This window comes from Drosophila subpulchrella, chromosome 3L (assembly GCF_014743375.2).
Source record: "Drosophila subpulchrella strain 33 F10 #4 breed RU33 chromosome 3L, RU_Dsub_v1.1 Primary Assembly, whole genome shotgun sequence".
Classification (NCBI taxonomy): Eukaryota; Metazoa; Arthropoda; class Insecta; order Diptera; family Drosophilidae; genus Drosophila; species Drosophila subpulchrella.
The window spans coordinates 2,862,490-2,885,610 of record NC_050612.1 but is presented as its reverse complement, the minus strand read 5'-3'; the positions used below and the strand labels follow the sequence as shown (position 1 = coordinate 2,885,610).

Sequence of the window (23,121 nt, the reverse complement as noted above, 5' to 3'; positions counted from 1 at the left end):
GTTCTTGGAGAAAAGGGCCATATTGGTAAACGGCTTTGCTTGGTGTTTGCAGAAATTCTATCGAAATGTCCACTTTTACCAAATGGCACAAAATATTGCAATACCTGTACGAAAAAGTTATTCCCAATATTAAGATCTGAACTTCGTCTTGAAAACTCATCCAATGCTTTTTCAGCAACCATGTTAGAACATGAACGACCAAAGCAATATGGAGTGCAAGCTGTCGCGTCGTAAATTAGAACTGGAATAGGAGCTTGATGACATTACAGCCAAGTTTAGCCAGACGAGAAGCACCTTTCTCATAAAAGGGTATTCCTCAGCAAGCACAGAAAACATTTTTCAAAAACACTAAAACAAAACTAGGAAGAACGCTAAGTCGTGTACCTCGACTATTAGATACCCGTTACTCAGCTAAAGGGACCAAAGGGAAATGGAGATATGCAAGCAGCAATGCGAGATTGAAATGCGCCACCTACCGGCGGTAGACAGATTTAAGCGTTATGGGCGTTCGAGGGCGTGCCAAATTTTTTTTTTGGGTCAATCGATAGGTGTTGATGAGAACAATACATTTCAGTTAAAATTTTTATTCTAGCAATTAAACTGTAGGAGCCACAGTTTTGGGCGGTTTGTGGGCGTTAGAGTGGACGTGGCACCCTGATGAAACAAACTTTTTTAATTAGTTCTGAGTTTCGGATTTAACTTTGTCAAAATCGGACGACTATATCATATAGCTGCCATAGGAACGATCGGAAAAGTGGCGGGAAAATAATATGAAACAAATTATAGCTTCGGTGTTTTTTGACATATTATCTTATACTATTGGGAATATCATTTTTTGTATTTATACCCGTTACTCGTGGAGTAAAAGGGTATACTAGATTCGTCGGAAAGTATGTAACAGGCAGAAGGAAGCGTTTCCGACCCCATAAAGTATATATATTCTTGATCAGGATCACTAGCCGAGTCGATCTAGCCATGACCGTCTGTCCGTCTGTCCGTCTGTCTGTCCGGATGAACGCAGAGATCTCGGAAACTATGAGAGCTAGGCTATTGAGATTTGGCGTGCAGATTTCTGAGCTTATTACGCAGCGCAAGTTTGTTTCAGTAAAGTGCCACGCCCACTCTAACGCCCACAAGCCGCCCAAAACTGTGGCTCCTACAGTTTTGATGCTAGAATAAAAATGTTAACTGAATTGTATTGTTCTCGTCAATACCTATCGATTGATAAAAAAAAGTTTGCCACGCCCACTTTTACGCCCACAAACCGCCCACAAACTTCAAAAAATCGTAAATATGAACGTGGATATCTCGGCAACCATCAAGGATAGAGAATTGGGATCTCAGATTTAGATTCCGTAGCCTTGTGCGCAGCGCAAGTTTGTTACGCAAATATGCCACGCCCACTCTAACGCCCACAAACCGCCCAAGCCTGTGGCGCCCACAATTTTCATGCTAGATACAAAATTTTAACTGAACTGTATTGGTCTCGTCAACACCTATCGATTGACCCAAAAAAAAAATTTTTCACGCCCACTCTAACCCCCATAACGCTTAAATATGTCTACCGCCGATAGGTGGCCCAATTCAATCTCGCTTTGCTGCTTGCATATCTCCATTTCCCTTTGGTCCCTTTAGCTGAGTAACGGGTATCTGATAGTCGAGGTAAATTTAATAATTATAGCTGCAAGGCTATACAAACTTCGGCTTGCCGAAGTTAACTTCCTTTCTTGTTTAACATATAACCTTCTACGCTTGGAAATAACATTTTTTAATTAGTTCTGAGTTTCGAATTTAATTTTATCAAAAACGGACGACTATATCATAGCTACCATAGGAACGATCGGAAAATTGGTGGAAAAATAATATGAAACAAATTGTAGCTTCGGTGTTTTTTGACATATTATCTTATACTATTTTTGGGAATATCATTTTTTGTATTTTTCAGAAGCTAACTTCCTTTCTTGTTATTTATGAATTCAATAAATCTGCGTGCCTTCTTCATTCTTAAATCAAACCAGATTTAAGCGTTATGGGCGTTAGAGTGGGCGTGGCAAATTTTTTTGGATCAATCGATAGGTATTGACGAGAACAATACAATTCAGTTAACATTTTTAATCTATCATGAAAATTGTGGGCGCCACAGGCTTGGCCGGTTTGTGGGCGTTAGAGTGGGCGTGACAAAGGACCCATATATATGTATGATTTTATTTGTATGATATTGATATAGTTTCCTTTTGTAAAATTAAGTATCAAAATATTTTCTGTATTTTGCTGATTTTAAAATCATTACTTGAACGATCATAAACTAATTATCTATATAAATGTTTTCTTATTCGATATCTTCTAGGAAAACCGAATATTTGTATGGCTTACATAGCTGCAGAAGTACAGTGAATTGAGGACTCAAATTGATAAACATCCATATGCAATAAAAAAAATAAGAAAATAAGACAAGTAGAAAGAAAAGCTAAACAAAATGTATGGCTGGCAACGATAAAGTCAGGATTAACAGCTGATATTGGTGACTGAAATCAACACTTCCAAACACACAAGCTTCAAAAATAATCTCTTATAAACGTCCGACCAGCTGACAAAAATGGTGGAGAAACGTTCAGGAAAAGATATTCCAAAGTCAATGCGAGTGGTTTTGAGTGCTCCGATATCCTCATCACTAGCGCTCTTGATATGTTTGGGCCTAGTTGGACGCTCTCGTGCCCAAGTTGGTAAGTCTTGAAGATTATAAATCAGGAAATCAACCCATATACCAAAGATAATATAGACTAGAAGATGAGTAACAACCATACAAGGGAATGTACTCCCAAATTTTTGAGTTGAATTTCCGATGTGGGATTTCGATCTTTCTAGTGTGCGTTGTCCGTGTAAGATTCTTTGGTTGTGTTAGACTTCGTGTGCTCTGCTGCAAAAAAGGCTCAATCTCCCAATTCACTTACGCTCCCTAACAAAGCGGTCTTGTCGCCTAACTGCGGAGCTTGTGGGACCGAGTTTAACTTCGAAAGAAAACCACTTTTTCTAATGTACAATCGGGCTTTTTTTAAACAATAAATTGAAACATGGGTAGAAACAATCATCGATATTTATTACTGCATGAGGGAAAATCACGCTTACTTTGATAGCTATGCAGATGACGATATTTTGTAGGATATATGTATTGCTAAGAGATTGAACTGCAAAAGATGTGAAGCAATTATTTAAAAAAGTTAGAAATGTGGAATTCGCTTCCAACATTTTTATTGCTGAAAAAAAGTTTTCAAACGATATATTTCTTAACGTGAATAAAATACATCTCAAGTTTTTTTTAACGTGCTTTTAATAACAATAAAAATAAGAACGCAGTAAGCAATTTATTATAAATCAATGCGTAACGTGTACTCGAGAGAGCGATTTTTCAATGATTTTAATTAATATGATGAATGCTTTTCACATAAGTTAATTTAAAGACTTTGCAACTACCATTTCGGTTCTAGTTCCGGTACCGGTTCTGCACCGAATTGACTGATTCGGTCGACGATTCCCTTTTGACTTTGAAGCAGAGCCCTATAGGGCGTTTATATGCAAGAATCATGTTGATCTGTCATTTATACCATATAGCTGCCATAATAACGATCAAATCATTTTGGCTGTTCTTGGAGATAAAATGCAAAAAACGTTAAATGGCTACGTTAATGATTTTGTATGTACAAAAAGTTATTAAAGCCCTTGACTATAAGATACCCGTTACTAAGCTAAAGGGAGTGCGAGATTGCACCCGACACAAAAGCGCGATCTAGCTTTGATTCGTATTTTAAAAACACGCCACCTAGGTTTCATTCCTATATACGAGGTGTGTTCAAAAAGTAAGGTGACTTTGTATTTTGAAGAGAAAACTATTAATTTATTTATCAATATTAATGTTGTCCCCTTCAAAGTAATCCCCCTCAGATACAATACACTTATGCCAATGGTTTTTCCAATCCTCAAAGCACTTCCCATAAGCACTTTTCGGTATAGCCTTGAGCTCTTCCAGCGATGCAGTCTTTATCTCTTCAATCGTTGCAAATCTCCGTCCTTTCATAGGTCTCTTTAGTTTTGGGAACAAGAAAAAGTCACATGGGGCCAAATCCGGTGAATATGGTGGCTGAGGCATTATTGTGGTGTTGTTTTTGGCCAAAAAATCTCTCACAAGCAAAGATGAGTGAGCAGGGGCATTATCGTGATGCAAAAGCCATGAATTGTTTTTCCACAATTCTGGACGTTTCTTTCGTATTGCCTCTCGCAAACGGCGCATAACTTCCAGATAATACTGTTTATTGACCGTACGACCATATGGTAAGAACTCCTGATGCACCACGCCATGGTAATCGAAGAATACAGTGATCAAAACTTTGACATTTGATCGAACTTGGCGTGCTTTTTTCGGTCTTGGCTCACCTGGGCTCTTCCATTGTGACGATTGGGCTTTGGTTTCGATATCATAACCATATACCCATGATTCGTCACCAGTTATGACCCTTTTGAGTAAATCTGGGTCGTTGTTGACGTCATCCAACAGCTCTTGAGCGATGCTCATGCGACGGTTCTTTTGGTCAAAATTCAGCAATTTTAGAACAAACTTCGCTGACACACGACTCATGCCCAAAACGTTTGGAAAAATTTCATGGCATGAGCCAAGCGATATACCGACATATTCAGCAACTTCTCTGATAGTGATTCGACGATTTTCCAAAACCAATTTTCTTCACTGCTTGAACGTTTTCATCAGTTGTTGACGTGCTTGGGCGTCCAGAGCGAGGCTCGTCATTGGCATCTTCCCGGCCATCTTGGAAGAGTTTGTACCACTTGTAAACATTTTTTTTACTCAGAACAGTTTCACCGTATGCCACTGTCAACATTTCAAGTGTTTCGAAGCACTTAATTTTATTTTTTACAAAAAATTTGATGCAAATCCTTTGATCCATATTTTTCGATAGCAAATAATCGCTGAGCACGCAAAACAACTTGTTACCTTTACGCCTCTCACAACTAAACAAAAAAGGGGATTCAATTGAAACTTGGTACAGATGTTAGGGAAGAGTGTACCAACATAACAAAACAAAACAAGGAAGAACGCTATAGTCGAGTACCTCGACTATCAGATACCCGTTACTCAGCTAAAGGGACCAAAGGAAAGTGGAGATATGCAAGCAGCAAATGCGCCACCTACCGGCGGTAGACAGATTTAAGCATTGTGGGCGTTAGAGTGGGCGTGGCAAAGTTTTTTTAAATCAATCGATAGGTATTGACGAGACCAATACATTTCAGTTAAAATTTTTTATCTAGCACGAAAATTGTGGGCGCCACAGGCTTGGGCGGTTTGTGGGCGTTAGAGTGGGCGTGGCAAACTTTTTTTTTTAAATCAATCTATAGGTATTGACGAGACCAATACATTTCAGTTAAAATTTTTTATCTAGCATAAAAATTGTGGGCGTTAAAGTGGGCGTGGAAAATTTTTTTTTAGGTCAATCGGTAGGTATTGATGAGAACAATACATTTCAGTTAAAATTTTTGTTCTAGCATCAAAACTGTAGGAGCCACAGTTTTGGGCGGTTTGTGGGCGTTAGAGTGGGCGTGGCACTCTTCTGAAACAAACTTGTGCTGCGCAGGAATCTCAGGAATCTGCATGCCTAATCTCAGTATTGTAGCTCTTATAGTTTCCGAGATCTCAGCGTTCATACGGACAGACGGACAGACGGACAGACGGACAGACGGACATGGCTAAATCGACTCGGCTAGTGATCCTGATCAAGAATATATATACTTTATGGGGTCGGAAACGCTTCCTTCTGCCTGTTACATACTTTCCGACGAATCTAGTATACCCTTTTACTCTACGAGTAACGGGTATAATTAAATAAATTTAGAAAAAAGAATATTAAATAAGCAAAGGGTACACTTGCCGTGGCGTGGGCTCGAACCAGGTACTTTTGTACGATTGTTTATTGACCGGACGTCTTTACCAGCTAGACCACCATCAAAATGTATAAAAAAAGTCACTTTTTCCTTAAAACATGGGTATTTCCTTAATAAATTTAAGTAAGAATTTACCATTAGTTCAAGAAAAAAAATCAAGAAAAATTCGCCATTAGTTAAACAAAAATTTCTATTCTTCCTCTTCTTCTTTAAAAAAAAAAATAGAGCGAAAATCCGTAAATTTTAGAAACTTTTTCTATAATCAAGAGAATATTTCTTAATTCGAGAAAATTTTTCTTAATTCAATGGCGTTTTAAAATCACGGGCGATTTTCTAATATTTATGGTGATTTTTTTTTGAGTGCACTAGTTAACAGCCATAATGCCCCAAGAAGGATGATGGTAGTTCCTGGTACACAGAGAGGAAAATCCAAGATCATGTGATTGAATTGAGCTCATTCGTTCTTAAAAACCGTGTAACCGTTTGACCTAAATGTTTTTATTTCTAGATCGAAATGGTAGGAACTAAAAATGTGAAATGAGTTGATTTCGTTCCATTTTCAAGTTGATTTTGGTTTTAATTCAAGAACATATTTGGATCAATATGATAACATTTTAATATTGATTTTATCTGAATTTAGAATCAAAAGAAGAACATTTTAGACTTATAAAAGGAAAAAATGAGCTCAAATCGTTCTTGAAATAAGCTAAATACTAGATTGAATACCCTTCCCAAAAAATGGCTAAATTAATAATATTTGGTTTGTAATAGTTTTTTACTTTTATTAATATATATGGGATATGTATTTAATATGTGATTAATTACAGGCTTAAATCTCTTATAATATTAAGGTATATAAATAAATATATAAATATTTAAGTAAGTTTTTTATTATTTAATTAGTATTTGTGTAAGGGTGCACTAGAGAAATAAATTATATTTTTAATAAGAATAGGTGACTCTTCATTTCATACGCTCTATAATGGCTATCAAAAATTTTAGTTTCTGATTGCTGGCAAATTATAAATACATTTTCATTAACCAGAACTAAATCTACAACATTATAAAATTCAGAACAAGATTTCTTAATAGCTAAGTAACATACAATTTTGTAAATCGTTCCATTGTAATTAAGTTGCTTATGTACAGTTGCTTTTGAAAAATTATAATCTGGCATTTCGGAAATATGTTCATAATATTCTTGATTTTTAAATTTTAACTTCAATGCGGGGTTATTACTAACTAGAGGCTCAATAAACTGCTGGTGGTCAAGAATAAATTTTGCGAGTTTGAGTCCTGCCTTTGTCGCAAGAGAACGGGGGGGATTGACTCTCGATGTAATGCTATGAAAATATAATTTGGCCTCTCTGTGTTTGGCTTCGAATCGCATACACCACAGAAATTTCAAAGGTCCAAAATTTTGAATAGCCGCAGCGTAATGTACTAAAAAACAACGCATACATTTTATACATTTTTATGCAATGAAGATTGTATTAACTGCACTTTAAGAAATGTATAAAAGAAGATACTGGTCAAAGATACTAAAGATACTAAAGTCAAAAGGAGTTATAATATTGTACAAATAAGTTTGTAAAAACAACCATGCCTGCTTGCACGCTTGTGGGTACTCAAGTGAAAGAACTTGGAAGACTTTAAAGCACGCTTCTAGACTTTCTATAAAAGTATTAAACTTAACTAATTTTTTATCAAAGTATACATAGAACCCTTTAATAATTCTGTCTTCCATCCCTTCCACGATGACAAACAGATGAATGGCTCGACCCTCCGAGTAGTACTTATTTGTAATTTCGTTTATCTTTCTCTCGTAGTCGTTAAGTGTAGTGAGTCTAAGAACCATGCTCTCCTGCGAGTCCGAAATTGTAGCTTTACGTGTTTTCTTGCCACTTTCTGAAGTGAACCGAGCGTTATATGGCATAACTGTATTCAAAAGTATCGCAAACAAATAATCTGAAAACATAACAAATTAGTTTTAAGTAACTTGGTTTTTTGAAAATAATCCAAATAGTTCTAACCTTTGTGTGGGTTTGTTTGAATGTAAACGAGATGCTTTTTATCAAAATCATTGCTTATATTTGATTCAAAATAAGCAATTGATTTTATTTTAAAACTATCCCAAGCAGCAAGGAGATCGTTACCCTTTATGGAGTATAGTAAATGAAAATCGATTTCAGTCTGCAAAAATAAATTGTATTGTGATTATTTTTTTGAAAAACTTTTGCCAGGCTTAAGAAATCGTTAGAATGATAGTTTTACATGAAATTGAATTTAAAAATAAGATATGTTTGAATTTGAAATTCATTTTTAGATTTTTATGTTTCTGTGTATACTTACATACATATTTATACATAGTGGTTATGTATGTACATATGTATGTAAGTATAAACACACGTGGAGACGAACGAAATTGTCTTTTCCGAATTCTTTGAAAAACACTTGCACTTAATTGCAGCCAAATTTCCGTATAGAAGCAAACACTTATACGAACATGTGTACATACCATACACACATACGTACTTTTATTTTAACACAAACAAGAAATAAAGTTAGCTTCGACAAGCCGAAGCTTATATTCCCTTGCAGCTATAAATATTAAATTTAAAAACACAAAAAATGATATTCCCAATAGTATAAGATAATATGTCAAAAAACACCGAAGCTATAATTTGTTTCATATTATTTTCCTACCAATTTTCCGATCGTTCATATGGCAGCTATATGATATAGTCGTCCGATTTTGATAAAATTAAATTCGAAATTCAGAACTAATTAAAAAATGTTATTTCCAAGCGTTGGAGGTTATATGTTGAAAAACACCGAAGCTATAATTTGTTTCATTTTATTTTTCCACCAATTTTCCGATCGTTCCTATGGCAGCTATATGATATACTCGTCCGATTTCGATAAAATTTAATTCAAAATTCAAAACTAATTAAAAAATGTTATTTCCAAGCTTTGGAGGTTATATGCCAAAAAACACCAGAGATGTAATTTTTTAAAATTTTTTTTTCCGATTATTCCTATTGTAGCTATAAGATATAGCTGTCCGATCCGGCTGGTTCCGACTTATATACTACCTGCAAAAGATATAAGACTTTTGGGAAAGTTTTAGCCCGATAGCTTTAAAACTGAGAGACTAGTTTGCGTAGAAACGGACGGACAGACGGACATGGCTAGATCGACACGTCTAGTCATGCTGATCAAGAATATATATACTTTATGGGGTCGGAAACGTCTCCTTCACTGCGTTGCAAACTTCTGACTGAAATCAATATACCCTCTGCAAGGGTATAGTCGATGACAAACTTCTAAATGCTTCCGTTTTAAGCCTAGTACTCACATTGACGAAAGCCGCGAGCTAACTATAGGAGTAAGCGAAAGGCAAATGCGTGGCTAACGCTTTCGTCGGGTCTGTTTTTCAGCGCGGTACTCAGATAAGCTTAGAAAATACCAGAAGAAATACCAGATTTAGCAAGTGAATTTCGATGAACGCCGTTAGCCGTGGCCCAAAGAATAAGAAATTTAATCTTTGGCGGTGTGCGTTCAAAGGCGGTGTGGAAACTAAAAAATAAAAATGTAAGGAAAACCCTAAAATCGATTGCAGAGGGTCAGTGCTGATAAAAAAGTACTCCTATCCCAAGCGGTTGCATATTATTGTGGGACTTCACCGACAGGAAGCAATAGCACAACTGGGCAAATCCGCAGAATAGTTGAAGTGCTGGAGGAGATCCACTAGAGGATTTTAGTTTGAAGGAACATGCTGAGTGGGACTTCGCTCCCTACATAAACATCCTGCCGGGCGATCTCCGATGAGCTCTCCATTAGGAAACCACAGGACTCCACCTCCACCAGCTATTTGGCAGCTAAAGCGGATGTGGAGGACGCGCCGGCATCTATAGGGAGGAGGGCGCCCGCTAAGGTACAGCTGGAGGAGCCATTGCTAGGATGATGCTGGGCATCAGACGGAACAACGCCTTGCCCAATTCGGCTCTTACAGACGGACAGACGGACATGGCTAGATCGGCTTCCTTCTGCCTGTTACATACTTTCCGACGAATCTAGTATAATAATCGCGCTCGTATCTGTTCTGTTTTGACAATTGTAACGACGCTTTTTTCCTATGTTTTTGTGTGCCTTCCTTTGCATTGCTCACTGGGCCAGCCGATCCGATTTTTCGCCAAAAATACGTGTTTTTTTTTAAGAAAATGACCAGACTGAGTATGGAGTCCTTTTTATAATACATTAAACTAATTTATGCCAAAATTTCAAAGAATTCGGGCAAGTAGTTTTCTCTTACCGTATTTTTAAAGTAAACAAGGAAGAACGCTATAGTCGAGTACCTCGACTATCAGATACCCGTTACTCAGCTAAAGGGACCAAAGGAAAATGGAGATATGCAAGTAGCAAATGCGCCACCTACCGGCGGTAGACAGATTTAAGCGTTGTGGGCGTTAGAGTGGGCGTGGCAAAGTTTTTTTTAAATCAATCGATAGGTATTGACGAGACCAATACAATTCAGTTAAAATTTTGTATCTAGCATGAAAATTGTGGGCGCCACAGACTTGAGCGGTTTGTGGGCGTTAGAGTGGGCGTGGCATATTCGCGTAACAAACTTGCGCTGCGCTCAAGCCTAGGGAATCTAAATCTGAAATCCCGTTTCTCTATCTTTGATATTTTCTGAGATATCCGCGTTCATATTTACGATTTTTTGAAGTTTGTGGGCGGTTTGTGGGCGTTAAAGTGGGCGTGGCAAACTTTTTTTAGGTCAATCGGTAGGTATTGATGAGAACAATACATTTCAGTTAAAATTTTTGTTCTAGCATCAAAACTGTAGGAGCCACAGTTTTGGGCGGCTTGTGGGCGTTAGAGTGGGCGTGGCACTCTTCTGAAACAAACTTGCGCTGCGCAGGAGTCTCAGGAATCTGCATCCCTAATTCCAGTATTGTAGCTCTTATAGTTTCCGAGATCTCAGCGTTCATACGGACAGACGGACAGACGGACATGGCTAGATCGATTCGGCTAGTGATCCTGATCAAGAATATATATACTTTATGGGGTCCGAAACGCTTCCTTCTGCCTGTTACATACTTTCCGACGAATCTAGTATACCCTTTTACTCTACGAGTAACGGGTATAAAAATTCATCAAATATTGATAGAAATGAAAAAAATCTAGAAGTCAAAGATGCTGATGTAGCTGATCGACTTCTTAACAAAACTTAGAAGTCGTTATTTTCAACAAGTAAAAAATATTAAAAGGCTTGTATGTCTTACTTGTTTCCTAACAGAAACTTTTTCGTTGATTCCTACTGCTTTTTTTAGCAAATGAGTACTTTGCTTTTGGAGTGCTTTTGAGTGCCATCCCCAAATGGAGTCATTACATCAAAAATAAATTCTTTGATTAATTTACTAATATTGCTCATCGCCGACTCGATGCGGTTTTGCCTTAGTTTTCAGTAATTTTAGTTTTAATTAAAGGCCTAATTTGAAGTCGAACCATTTTGATGAGAATGATGAAGAATGCCCAAAGGTACGTTTTGTGCGCCAATATTTGATTTTAGTTTGCCTTACATCTAAAATCTACATTTTTCCTTCTTTCCCGCTTCATTTATTTCTGAAACCAAACAGTCGAATGAAATATCGATATTTCGAAAAGAGAAATATCAACTTTTTTGGCTCGTCTCTAAAACATGTTCACAATTTCTGTCATTCATAAGGGAGAACTTAAGTATGCATAAAGGTATGCTGCATTTCTTGCCCTTATATATATTATTAATATTTTATAATTATTATATTAATATATTATAAAAATATAAATGTAGCTTACATAAATACGTAGTCGAAGGCCTCGTAGCTAGCACTACCCCCTATGTTAGTATTAGTTTTGTAAACTTTACTATGAACTTAAATAAATAAATAAATAAATAAAGCATACTTTTGTGATGACTTCAGAATATGTCAAATTAACATTAAACAAATTAAAAAACAATATTTTACAAACAATTTTTTTCTAATAATTTGACTATAAGAATCTAAAGAGATAGCAAGAAGAAAAAAATAGAAAATTTTGTTAGGTCGATTATTAAATAAACGTTGAAGTGGGAGTCTCAATTTTTAACGGTTCATAAATCTTAAACGACATAATATTTTATATTGGATTTAATTTTTTTTAATTTGTTTTCTTTCACACTTAATCGTGTATGAAAATAGATTCAGTGGGTCTTCTATTTTTTTTTTTTTTTAATAAAAAACCGAAAAGTACGTAACGTTTTCCGATTTCGGCTTGGATTATCTATACCATATATAATTCCAATAAATTTTACTTTTAGTTCGTTGAAAAGTTCAATCTTTTAGGAGGAAACCGCAAAAAACTGCATCCTTCTAACTATCCCAAGAAAGAAACTACAGACTTTTGGCGAAAAAATTAACTTTCTGGCCCAGTGTGCATTGGTGCAATTCTTGGAATATTAAACTTGAGTAGGAGCCACAAAAATGTCGCGTAGGCAGCTTACGGTTAAGGAAAGAAAACTAATTTTAAATTTACACGTTAAAGAATGAAAATCCTATGCAGAAATAGCCAAAATTATGTCTAGAAGCCGGTCCACAATCCAACATGTGATAGGGCGTTTTAAAACGAGGGTCGGATTGAAAATACTCGAAGAAGTGGCCGTCCACCAAAATTGAATGATAGGGACAAACGCACTATAAAACACATTGTGGACAAGGAACCTTTTCAAAGTGCCGTAAAAATTAGTGAAGTTGTAAAGACAACTCTAAATAAGGATGTCCACCCAGAAACGATCCGTTGGACAATAAAAGAATTCGGCTTTGGCTCATATACACAACGAAAGAAGCCGCACGTGTCAAAAAAAAATCGCCTTCAGAGACTTGAATTCGCTAAAACCTACAAAAATCATCCCGTTAAGTTCTGGAGAATTAGAGCCTTACATTCAATAACAATTATAAAACTAGAGCCTTACATTTACTAAATAATTAAAACAAATTCCACAATATCAAAGTTGGCCGAATTGTACCTTGTACTCAATGTAGGCTATTCATTTATTTCGCAAATTTAAATGGTGACATTATAATTGTAAACTAAAACAAATATCACCTAAATTGGTTAAGAGCAACTCGAGATATAAGTAAAAACACAAAGATACCAACAAAATTTGCTTTCAAATATATAAAAAACAAGAAAGAACGCTATAGTCGAGTACCTCGACTATCAGATACCCGTTACTCAGCTAAAGGGACCAAAGGAAAATGGAGATATGGAAGCAGCAAAGCGAGATTGAAATGCGCCACCTACCGGCTGTAGACAGATTTAAGCGTTGTGGGCGTTAGAGTGGGCGTGGCAAAGTTTTTTTTGGATCAATCGATAGGTATTGACGAGACCAATACGTTTCAGTTAAAATTTTGTATCTAGCATGTGGGCGCCACAGGCTTGGGCGGTTTGTGGGCGTTAGAGAGGGAGTGGCATATTCGAAAATCTGAAACTCCATTTCTCTATCTTTGATATTTTCCGAGATATCCGCGTTCATATTTACGATTTTTTGAAGTTTGTGGGCGTTAAAGTGGTCGTTGCAAACTTTTTTTTTGGGTCAATCGATAGGTATTGATGAAATCAATACATTTCAGTTAAAATATTTATTCTAGCATCAAAACTGTAGGAGCCACAGTTTTGGGCGGTTTGTAGGCGTTAGAGTGGGCGTGGCACTCTGCTGAAACAAACTTGCGCTAGTGATCCTGATCAAGAATGTATATACTTTATGGGGTCGGAAACGCTTCCTTTTGCCTGTTACATACTTTCCGACGAATATAGTATACCCTTTTACTCTACGAGTAACGGGTATAAAAATTTCCATTTAAAATATTTTTGACTACTTTTTCGGGATCTAGGGGTCCAATTCTACCAGGAACTACCATCGACCTTCTTTGGGCAGTCTTTAAATATTATTTTGTGAGCTTGTGTAATCAAAACGGCATTTTACAATTTAAAAATTGTGGGCGCTTGATAGGTTTTAGCTTTTTAGGCATTTGTAGGCATTAAAGTGGCCGTGGCACCTTGCTAAAATAAACTTGCGTGGTGCAAGAACATCTAGAATCTGCATGTCTAGTCCAAACAAATTATCTTTTATAGGTTCCGAGTTCTCAGCGTTCATATGGACGAACAGACAGACGGACAGAAGGAAATAGCCAGATTGATTCGGCTAGTTACCCTGATCATAAGTAAATTGTATTGGAGGAAGAAAAGGGACTTGATGTTCAAGATTATAATTGTGCCCATATTATAGATCGGCCCCTCAAAGCATATACATATGTATATTTTTTCAGTTCCTTTTGGTTGGTCTTCCCTACATTCATGGGAAATGCATTTGCGGAATGTTTTCTTCATCAACTTTCAGGCAACATTTTCCCACCTTTGTGTGGCTGTTGGTCTTAGAATACCATGGTTGGTTGCCTGAGAAAGAGAAATTTACGAGGGGCCAAGAGCATAATGTGGGGTGAGGCTTAGGAGGTAACTGAGTGCTTATCCCACGCAATTTTCATTAGTGTAAGGGTTTATAACTGTTATTATGACAAAAATGTTACCAACAAAGCTTTAAAAAATTAAATTTATTTCAAAACAAGAAAGGAAGTTAACTTTAGCAAGCCGAAGTTTGTATACCCTTGCAGTTATAATTATAAGATTAAAAAATACAAAAAGTGATATTCCCAATAGTATAAGATAATATGTCAAAAAACACCGAAGCTATAATTTGTTTCATGTTAATTTTCCACCACTTTTCCGGTCGTTCCAATGGCAGCTGTATGATATAGTCGTCCGATTTTGATAAAATTAAATTCGAAATTCAGAACTAATAAAAAAATGTTATTTCCAAGCGTAGGAGGTTATATGTTAAAAAACACCAAAGATTATATTAAAAAAAAAATTTATTTCCGATTATTCCTATGGGAGCTATAAGATATAATGTTCCGATCCGGCTGGTTCCGACTTATATACTACCTGCAAAAGAAAGAAGACTTTTAAGAAAGTTTCAGCCCGATAGCTTTAAAACTGAGAGACTAGTTTGCGTAAAAAACGGACGGACAGACGGACATGTCAAAAAGTTTTTTCCTATTGCTGGTAGTAGGGAAGAGTGGGGTAAGGATAATACGAGAAGTGTGGTTGGCAGCTATTAATAAATTTTCATCACCATGAAGTTAATTGCAAAGTCTTCAGAAATGTTGCAAAATGTCAAAATATTTTTTAACTATACATGTCCCAGTATTGCGGGAAAAATAGTTATAAAGTTACTTATACTGTAAATGGTATATGGTTTAAACTTTTTTTAGGCCTCTTTGGACTAGAGGTGAAAAAACATCGATGTTTTTCGATGTTTCATCGATGTTTGTCTGTTAAAACATCGGAAAAGCGATGTTTTCAGCACCTCTACTTTGGACACCAAACTTTTCATGTCAAATGGAATAGATGATTTTTATACCCGTTACTCGTAGAGTAAAAGGGTATACTAGATTCGTCGGAAAGTATGTAACAGGTAGAAGGAAGCGTTTTCGACACTTTAAATCAGGGTTCGAAAATAACTGTTATTTTTGTTTTTTCAAACAAAAAAATCACTAACAAGGGAAAATCCTGAAAAAAATCCAACTACACCACTGACGTTATTAAACATTGTATTTTACATAACCGCAATGATTTTTATTTTTCAAAATCATATTGTGGCGGTTCTGTGGTTCGTAGAAATGTGATTAAAAATTTAAAATACTAAATGCGCGGTTGGCTATTTCTTAAAATTTTTTTTAGATACAATAGACCACCGTTAGTATGTATATTTTTATTAATTTATGTCGCACAAAGGTGGAATGTCTTTACTAGCAGAGTGGACCAGTGATAGGTCTGAAAACGAAAACAAAAAAAACAATTGCGACGTGCAGGTCTCCGTTTTTACGTCAACATTTAAATCAGTTATAGTCAGTTCAATTAGTAACAACCATCTGAAAAAGTATTTTCTATATTATTATGGGACGAAAACCTATAACTTACCGCGAAGCTATTTCGAATTTAATTCAATAGAAAATAAATCGACTTGTAAAATATGCAAAAAGATTTTTGCAGGTAGCTACTTGTCAAATTTAAAGCGTCATCTATCGGACCACCACAAAAGCGTTTTTGATAAAGAATTAAACTTTCAAAATAACGTTGAAGGGATGGACAGGAAAATCAAGTTTTCTGTAGACATGTCCAAAACCGAAGTCACGGAGGCATGTATAGACCTGGTAACAACAGAGAAAATGCCGTTCTTAGTGTTGGATTCAAAAGCCTTTACCACATTGACAAAGCAAATCTTTGATGGCCTCAATATGAGCCCTGTTTCATCGAGAAACATAATGATGTTAGTTGAAAGGAAATATAATGAAATCAAAGCGTCTTTAAAACTGTTGTTCAAAAACAATATAGTATGCATAAAAATGGATACAGCAACAAGATGCAACCGTGGCATTTTAGGAATCAACGCCCAGATTTATCACAATAACCGGATTTGTGTAAAAACTCTCGGTCTCGTCGAACTGCACCAAAGAGAGACCTCAGACGCCTATGATGACGACATAAAGAAGGCGTATAGTGAAATTGAAAATTATTCTCCCAAGCCGGTTGATTTGAATGTTCAAATCATGACTTATTGGGAGGAGAAAAGATTCGTCTACCCTTACCTCTACGAAATGGCTAAAGTGGTCCATGCTGTTCCCGCTACCCAAGTCAGCGTAGAAAGGTCCTTTTCCGCCCTAAAACTTATTCTAACGGACCTCAGATGCAAACTTTCGTCAGAGTCAATAAAAAAACTTTTATTTGTTAAACTAAATAAACAATTTAACTAAAATACAACTTTAAGTTAATGAAATTATATCAGTCGATTATTACCCGTTTCCCCGTTTTCGGAACTAACACTGATGCACTAGGCCAGTATAGGCAATTTATTTAAAGTGTTAAGGTGTACTCTTATATATAACTAGTTGGATATGTATAACTGTAAAGTCTGCTTACTATTAAAACATTGATTTTTCCCATGTGCGACATAAATTAATAAAAATAAACATACTAACGGTGGTCTATAGTATCTGAAAATTTTTTTTTTAAATAGCCAACCGCGCATTTAGTATTTTAAATTTTTAATCACATTTCTACGAACCACGGAACCGCCACAATATGATTTTGAGTTTTATGTTTGATTTAAATAATAAAACTCAGAGAATAAGTTTTATTATTTGATTTTTATATAAAACTCAAAGAATAACTGTTATTTTTCAAGCGAAAAGTAAAACTCAGAAAATAAGTTTTATTTGTCAAGTTTTATATAAAACTGAGAGAATAACAATTATTTCATGAGTTTTAAATAAAAATCATGACATAACTATTATAAAGTGATTTTAAAAATAAAACTTACAACAGTTACGAACCCTGCTTTAAATTATATATATTACGGATTGGGATTACTAGCCGAGTCGATCTAGCCAAAAACCATAGAATACCATAGAATGGATTTGAGTTCCAGGTTCGAATCCACTCTGAGGCTGGACTCAACCTAATACTTTTTTTTATAGTATTTTTTGTTTTAAGATTGTTTCAGCTGTACTTTTCTGACTATTTTTTAAAAATAATATTTTGATATATTTTTTATTTATTTTTTAATTATTTTTATTTGTTTGTATTATTTTAAATTATGTTTTTATAGCCGAAATTTTTTTTAGATGTACCAATTGGGACTTTAGGATCTAATCGCTTCTATAGATATATTTTTTTTTGTGTAAATTACATATCAAAGGTCTTATAAAAATATCTAATAACAGTAAAAACAGGAACACAATAAGCAATTCACTTTGAATCAAAGCGAAATGTGTACTCGAGAAAACGATTTTTCATTATATTTTGATGAATATGGTGAGTGCTTTCCATATAGAATGCAAATGTTCGTTAAATATATAAACGCTTTAATGTTCAAAGATCCCCAGATATTTATTTATTTATGCCGAAGTATATTTTTGCTTAATGCTACTTTTACATTTGTCTAGCAAAACTCTAATCAATTTATCTAACACTAGCATTTTATGTGAATAGCACTCATCATTTTCATCAAACCACGATGAAAAATCGCTTTCTCCAGTAGACATTACACGTTTACTCATTATAAATTGTTTAATGTGTTCTTGTTATACCCTTGCAGAGGGTATAATGATTTCAGTCAGAAGTTTGCAACGCAGGGAAGGAGATGTTTCCGACCCCATAAAGTATATATATTCTTGATCAGCATCACTAGACGAGTCGATCTAGCCATGTCCGTCTGTCGGTCTGTCCGTCCGTTTCTACGCAAACTATTCTCTCAGTTTTAAAGCTATCGGGCTGAAACTTTCCCAAAAGTCTTATATCTTTTGCAGGTAGTATATAAGTCGTAACCAGCCGGATCGGACAGCTATATCTTATAGTTCCCATAGGAATAATCAGAAAAAAATTATATCTTTGGTGTTTTGTAACATATAACTTCCTAAGCTTGGAAATAATATTTTTTAATTAGTTTTGAGTTTCGAAATAAATTTTATCAAAAGCGGACGACTATATCAAATAGCTGACGTAGGAACGATCGTAAAATTGGTGTGAAAATAATATGAAACAAATAATAGCTTCGGTGTCTTTTAACATATAACTTCCTACGTTTGGAAATAACATTTTTTTATTAGTTCTGAATTTTGAATTTAATTTTTTCGAAATCGGACGACTATATCATATAGCTGCCACAGGAACGATCGGAAAATTGGTGGGAAAATAATATGAAACAATTTATAGGCTCGGCGTTTTTATACCCGTTACTCGTAGAGTAAAAGGGTATACTAGATTCGGCGGAAAGTATGTAACAGGCAGAAGGAAGCGTTTCCGACCCCATAAAGTATATATATTCTTGATCAGGATGACTAGCCGAGTCGATCTAGCCATGTCCGTCTGTCCGTCTGTCCGTATGAACGCTGAACGCTCTAACGCCCACAAGCCGCCCAAAACTGTGGCTCCTACAGTTTTGATGCTAGAATAAACATTTAAACTAAAATGTATTATTCTCATCAATACCTATGGATTGATCCAAAAAAAAGTTTGCCACGCCCACTTTAACGCCCACAAACTTCAAAAAATCATAAATATGAACGTGAATATCTCGGAAACTATCAAATATAGAGAATTGGGACTTCAGATTTAGATTTCGTAGCCTTGAGCGCAGTGCAAGTTAGTTACGCAAATATGCCACGCCCACTCTAACGCCCACAAACCGCCCAAGCCTGTGGCGCCCACAATTTTCATGATAGACTAAATATTTTAACTGAAATGTATTGGTCTCGTCTATACACTCAGGGAAAAACACCGTGCTTAAAACAAGTACAAACAGCCTTGATTTAAGAAAAATTGCATGCTATACATTTAAGAACATTCGTGCTCACAAAATTCTCATATTGAGCACTTTTAGGAATTTTAATGTCTGCCAACTCTAATAATTCCCAACTGTTTATTCTGAAAGTACTCGGTATATAAGGCGCATAAATTAGACAGTGTTAATGCCCGTGAGCGGCAAGTCGTAAGTAAACTTAAAATATTAATACTGTTTATATATATTTCGTTTCAGTTTCCAATACTTATTTCTCTTACTAGCATAAAAAAAAAAACTCATTTTAATTTCATAATATTTAAATAGTGATTTAAGAATTATTCGTTCTTAAATCATGTCTGCAACTTTCTTACTTTATTATTTAATCGTTCTTGTTTTTAGTCCAAATATGACTTGATTTAAGAATTATTCATACTTGATTGAAGACCGAAAGATTCTTAAATCGAGTATTTTCGGTCTTGGAAATTCGTGCTCGAAAGTAGTATTTTGTTCTCGCGTTCTGTATTTTTCATGCTTGGCGAAGTTTTGACACCGAAAATACCAGGTTCAAGCACGAAATACTTGATTTTTTTTCTGAGTGTACCTATCGACTGATCCAAAAAAAATTTTCCACGCCCACTTTAACGCCCATAACGCTTTAATCTGTCTACCGCCGGTAGGTGGCGCATTTAAATCTCTCTTTGCTCCTTGCATATCTCCATTTCCCTTTGGTCACTTGAGCTGAGTAACGGATATCTGATAGTCGAGGCACTCGACTATAGCGTTCTCCCATGTTAAATTTAAAAATTATAAATGCAAGGGTGTACAAGCTTCGGCAAGCCGAAGTTAACTTCCTTTCTTGTTTTTCATTGTTATTAAAAATGTTTTCAAAAACCTTGATATGTTTTTTACATACATTAAAAAGATATATCTGAAGGAGCACTTAACTTTCCAAAGTTTTGGACTAACTTTCGTTAGAGAAATTTTGTTCTGCAATAAAAATTTCGGATTCGAATTTAACATTTCTCTTCCTGTTTTAAAATAATTGCTTTACATCTTTTGCAGTTGTATGATTCCTTAGCAACAAAACCTACAAAATATCGCCTTGAGGTCAGTTCAATGGGTATATTGGTGCAAACAAAATCATCATCATTAAAAAATCAATTGAAACATGGGCTGAACACCATGGAGATTGTTTAAAACACCATGAACACCATGTTCATTTTATTTAATTGTTTAAAAAAAAAGACCGATTGCATAAAAAAAAGAAAAAGTTGTTCCCAGTCGGAGTTAAACTCCGACCTGCAATTCCCGCGGTTGAGCGACTTGACCTCGGCCTACAGGCCATTGACACCTCGAGTTAGTCAAATTCGACATGGAGCCCTTATTGCAGCAGACCACATGAAATGATACACCAACACAACCGAAGAGCTTTACACGGACAACGCACACTAGCTAGATCGAAAATCCGCACCAAAAATTTTGCCGTACATTCCGTTGTATGGCCGTTACTCATCTTGTAGTTTATACTAGCCTTGTCCGTCTGTCTGTCTGTCCGTCCGTATGACGCTGTGATCTCGCAAACTACAAAAGCTAAAAATTTGGGATTTGTCATGTAGATTCGTGAGCTTCTTGCGCAGCGCAAGTTTGTTTCAGCAGGGTGCCACCTCCACTCTAAGGCCCATAACCGACTATGGCACACTCATAAAATTATTTTTCTAACTACTATATTCCTAAAATCGCCCTAAATATAGGAAAAATCGCCAAAGAAAATATTTTTGGGGTTAATTTTTGTATTATTTAAGGCGATTTTTTCCGAGCATATGCTATTAATACTTCTCATCTTAAGGGCTAAATCGCCATATTTAGACCGCCTAGCGGTCTATTGCGTTGAACTTTCAAAATCATCTACACTGGTAGGCATATGTATTTTGACAAAACAAAAGTTAAGTATACTCATAACTTGAATTTACTTCTTGTAAACTATAGGCATCAATGGAAAGGTAATTTCAATGCCGTTTGAATGATACAATGCATTTCTTTACCCATTCAGTATTTATTGAAAAGGACGAATTTGTGTAAATCAACTTTTAAATTTTTTTTAAAAACTTTTTTCCTCGATTTGAAAACTTAAATTTTTTGATGCAAAAAGTTTCTTCAAACAAAAATAATAGTAACTGCAAAAAGAATTTTTCAAAAATCATTTTTCTTATATTTTTTATGAATTTTTGAAAATGCTTAAAAACAGGCATTTGAGCCATATTTTTCTCTTTTTCATACAAATTTTTTCCGACATTGTCACCTTCAAAAAATCATAAAAAATATAAGGAAAATGATTTTTGAAAAATTCTTTTTGCAGTTACTATTATTTTTGTTTGAAGAAACTTTTTGCATCAAAAAATTTAAGTTTTCAAGTCGAGGAAAAAAGTTTTTAAAAAAAATTTAAAAGTTGATTTACACAAATTCGTCCTTTTCAATAAATACTGAATGGGTAAAGAAATGCATTGTATCATTCAAACGGCATTGAAATTACCTTTCCATTGATGCCTATAGTTTACACGAAGTAAGTTCAAATTATGAGTATATTTAACTTTTGTTTTGTCAAAATACTTATGCCGACCACTGTAAGTTGCCATTTATTTTTCTTTTTTGTACAAGTTTTTAAGATTAGACTTTTAAACCATTTTGTCTATATAAAAATTTAGAACACGTTAAAATTATTATCAAAAAAATATGTATAGTACTTTAAAATATCAGATTTTTAATGTTTTTATTCTAATTGGGTAAAATAAAACACAATTTGTTGTCATTAGTGAGAATATTTCCCCAACAAATTGAGATATGAACCGTTTTTGCGCGCCGCCCAACGTGATGTGTCTGTAGTGCAGCGGTAGTGCTCTCGACTTCGAACCCAGCGGTCGTGAGTTCGATTCTCGGAGCGGCCACGAAGATTTTTCTTTAAAAGAAAGTTACTTGATATTTATGTTTATTTCCTTGATTCTGTTTAATGACTACTTTCAGTTCTTATGATTCAAATTAGCACTTAACCAACAAGCGTTGAGCGGCCGATTAATTACCTTGCTTATCACCCTCACCACCCTCACCCTCTCAAATTATAGTAAAAAAGGGACCCTTAGGCAAATAATCCAAAAAAAAAATTCCAGGACAAAGTACCGAAGAAAATGTTTGCCGAGAACCAGCAAACCATGTCCATTTTAGATTTTTAGGGCACTTGCCCTTCTTTTTAAAGCGCTTTACCTTTAAAACAAAAAAACACCATACATTTAAGAAAAATTGCATTTGATTTAAGGGTAAGAAAGTCACCAAAATTTTCAGAAATATCGCCGTTGATTTATAACATTTTTTTCATATGTTGAGGGTATTTACCTTTGAAAACAGAAAAAGCAACATAGTATTAAGAAAATTCGCCCTAGATTTAGGAAAAACAGCCCTAAATGTAAGACCAATACATGCCAATTTTTAAAACCGGTTGACCCTATTTTGGTTCCCAGTCGCCATTGACTCCCGTTTTAGTGCGATTTTCCTTGTTTTTAAGCCGATTTTTTAGTAAAATTTCCATTTAGGCTACATACAGTTTTTTAGTGCTATGGGTGTTTGTGCACGTTGACGAAAAATGTATTTCTGTTTAAAGTTTTATTCCAGCGTCAAAACTGTGGCCACCACAATTTTGGGCGCTTTGTGGTATTGGTATTGACTAGAGCAATACCTTTCAGTCAACAATTTTTTGTAGC

General features: G+C 35.3%; 1 protein-coding gene across 26 annotated transcripts in view; it reads left to right on the top strand.

Annotated features, from left to right (window-relative positions):
• The window catches only part of LOC119552963 (B-cell receptor CD22), a 153,556-nt gene that overhangs the window by 3,944 nt on the left and 126,491 nt on the right, over nt 1-23,121 (top strand). For all 26 annotated transcript variants that reach the window (XR_005219747.1, XR_005219749.1, XR_005219746.1 and 23 more), the window contains one exon: nt 2,348-2,723. Coding sequence is in view for 22 of the 26 variants with exons in the window: in XM_037862958.1 (XP_037718886.1) it covers nt 2,597-2,723 (127 nt within the window). In the remaining 4 variants the exon portion in view is untranslated. The remainder of the gene's footprint in view (nt 1-2,347; nt 2,724-23,121) is intronic.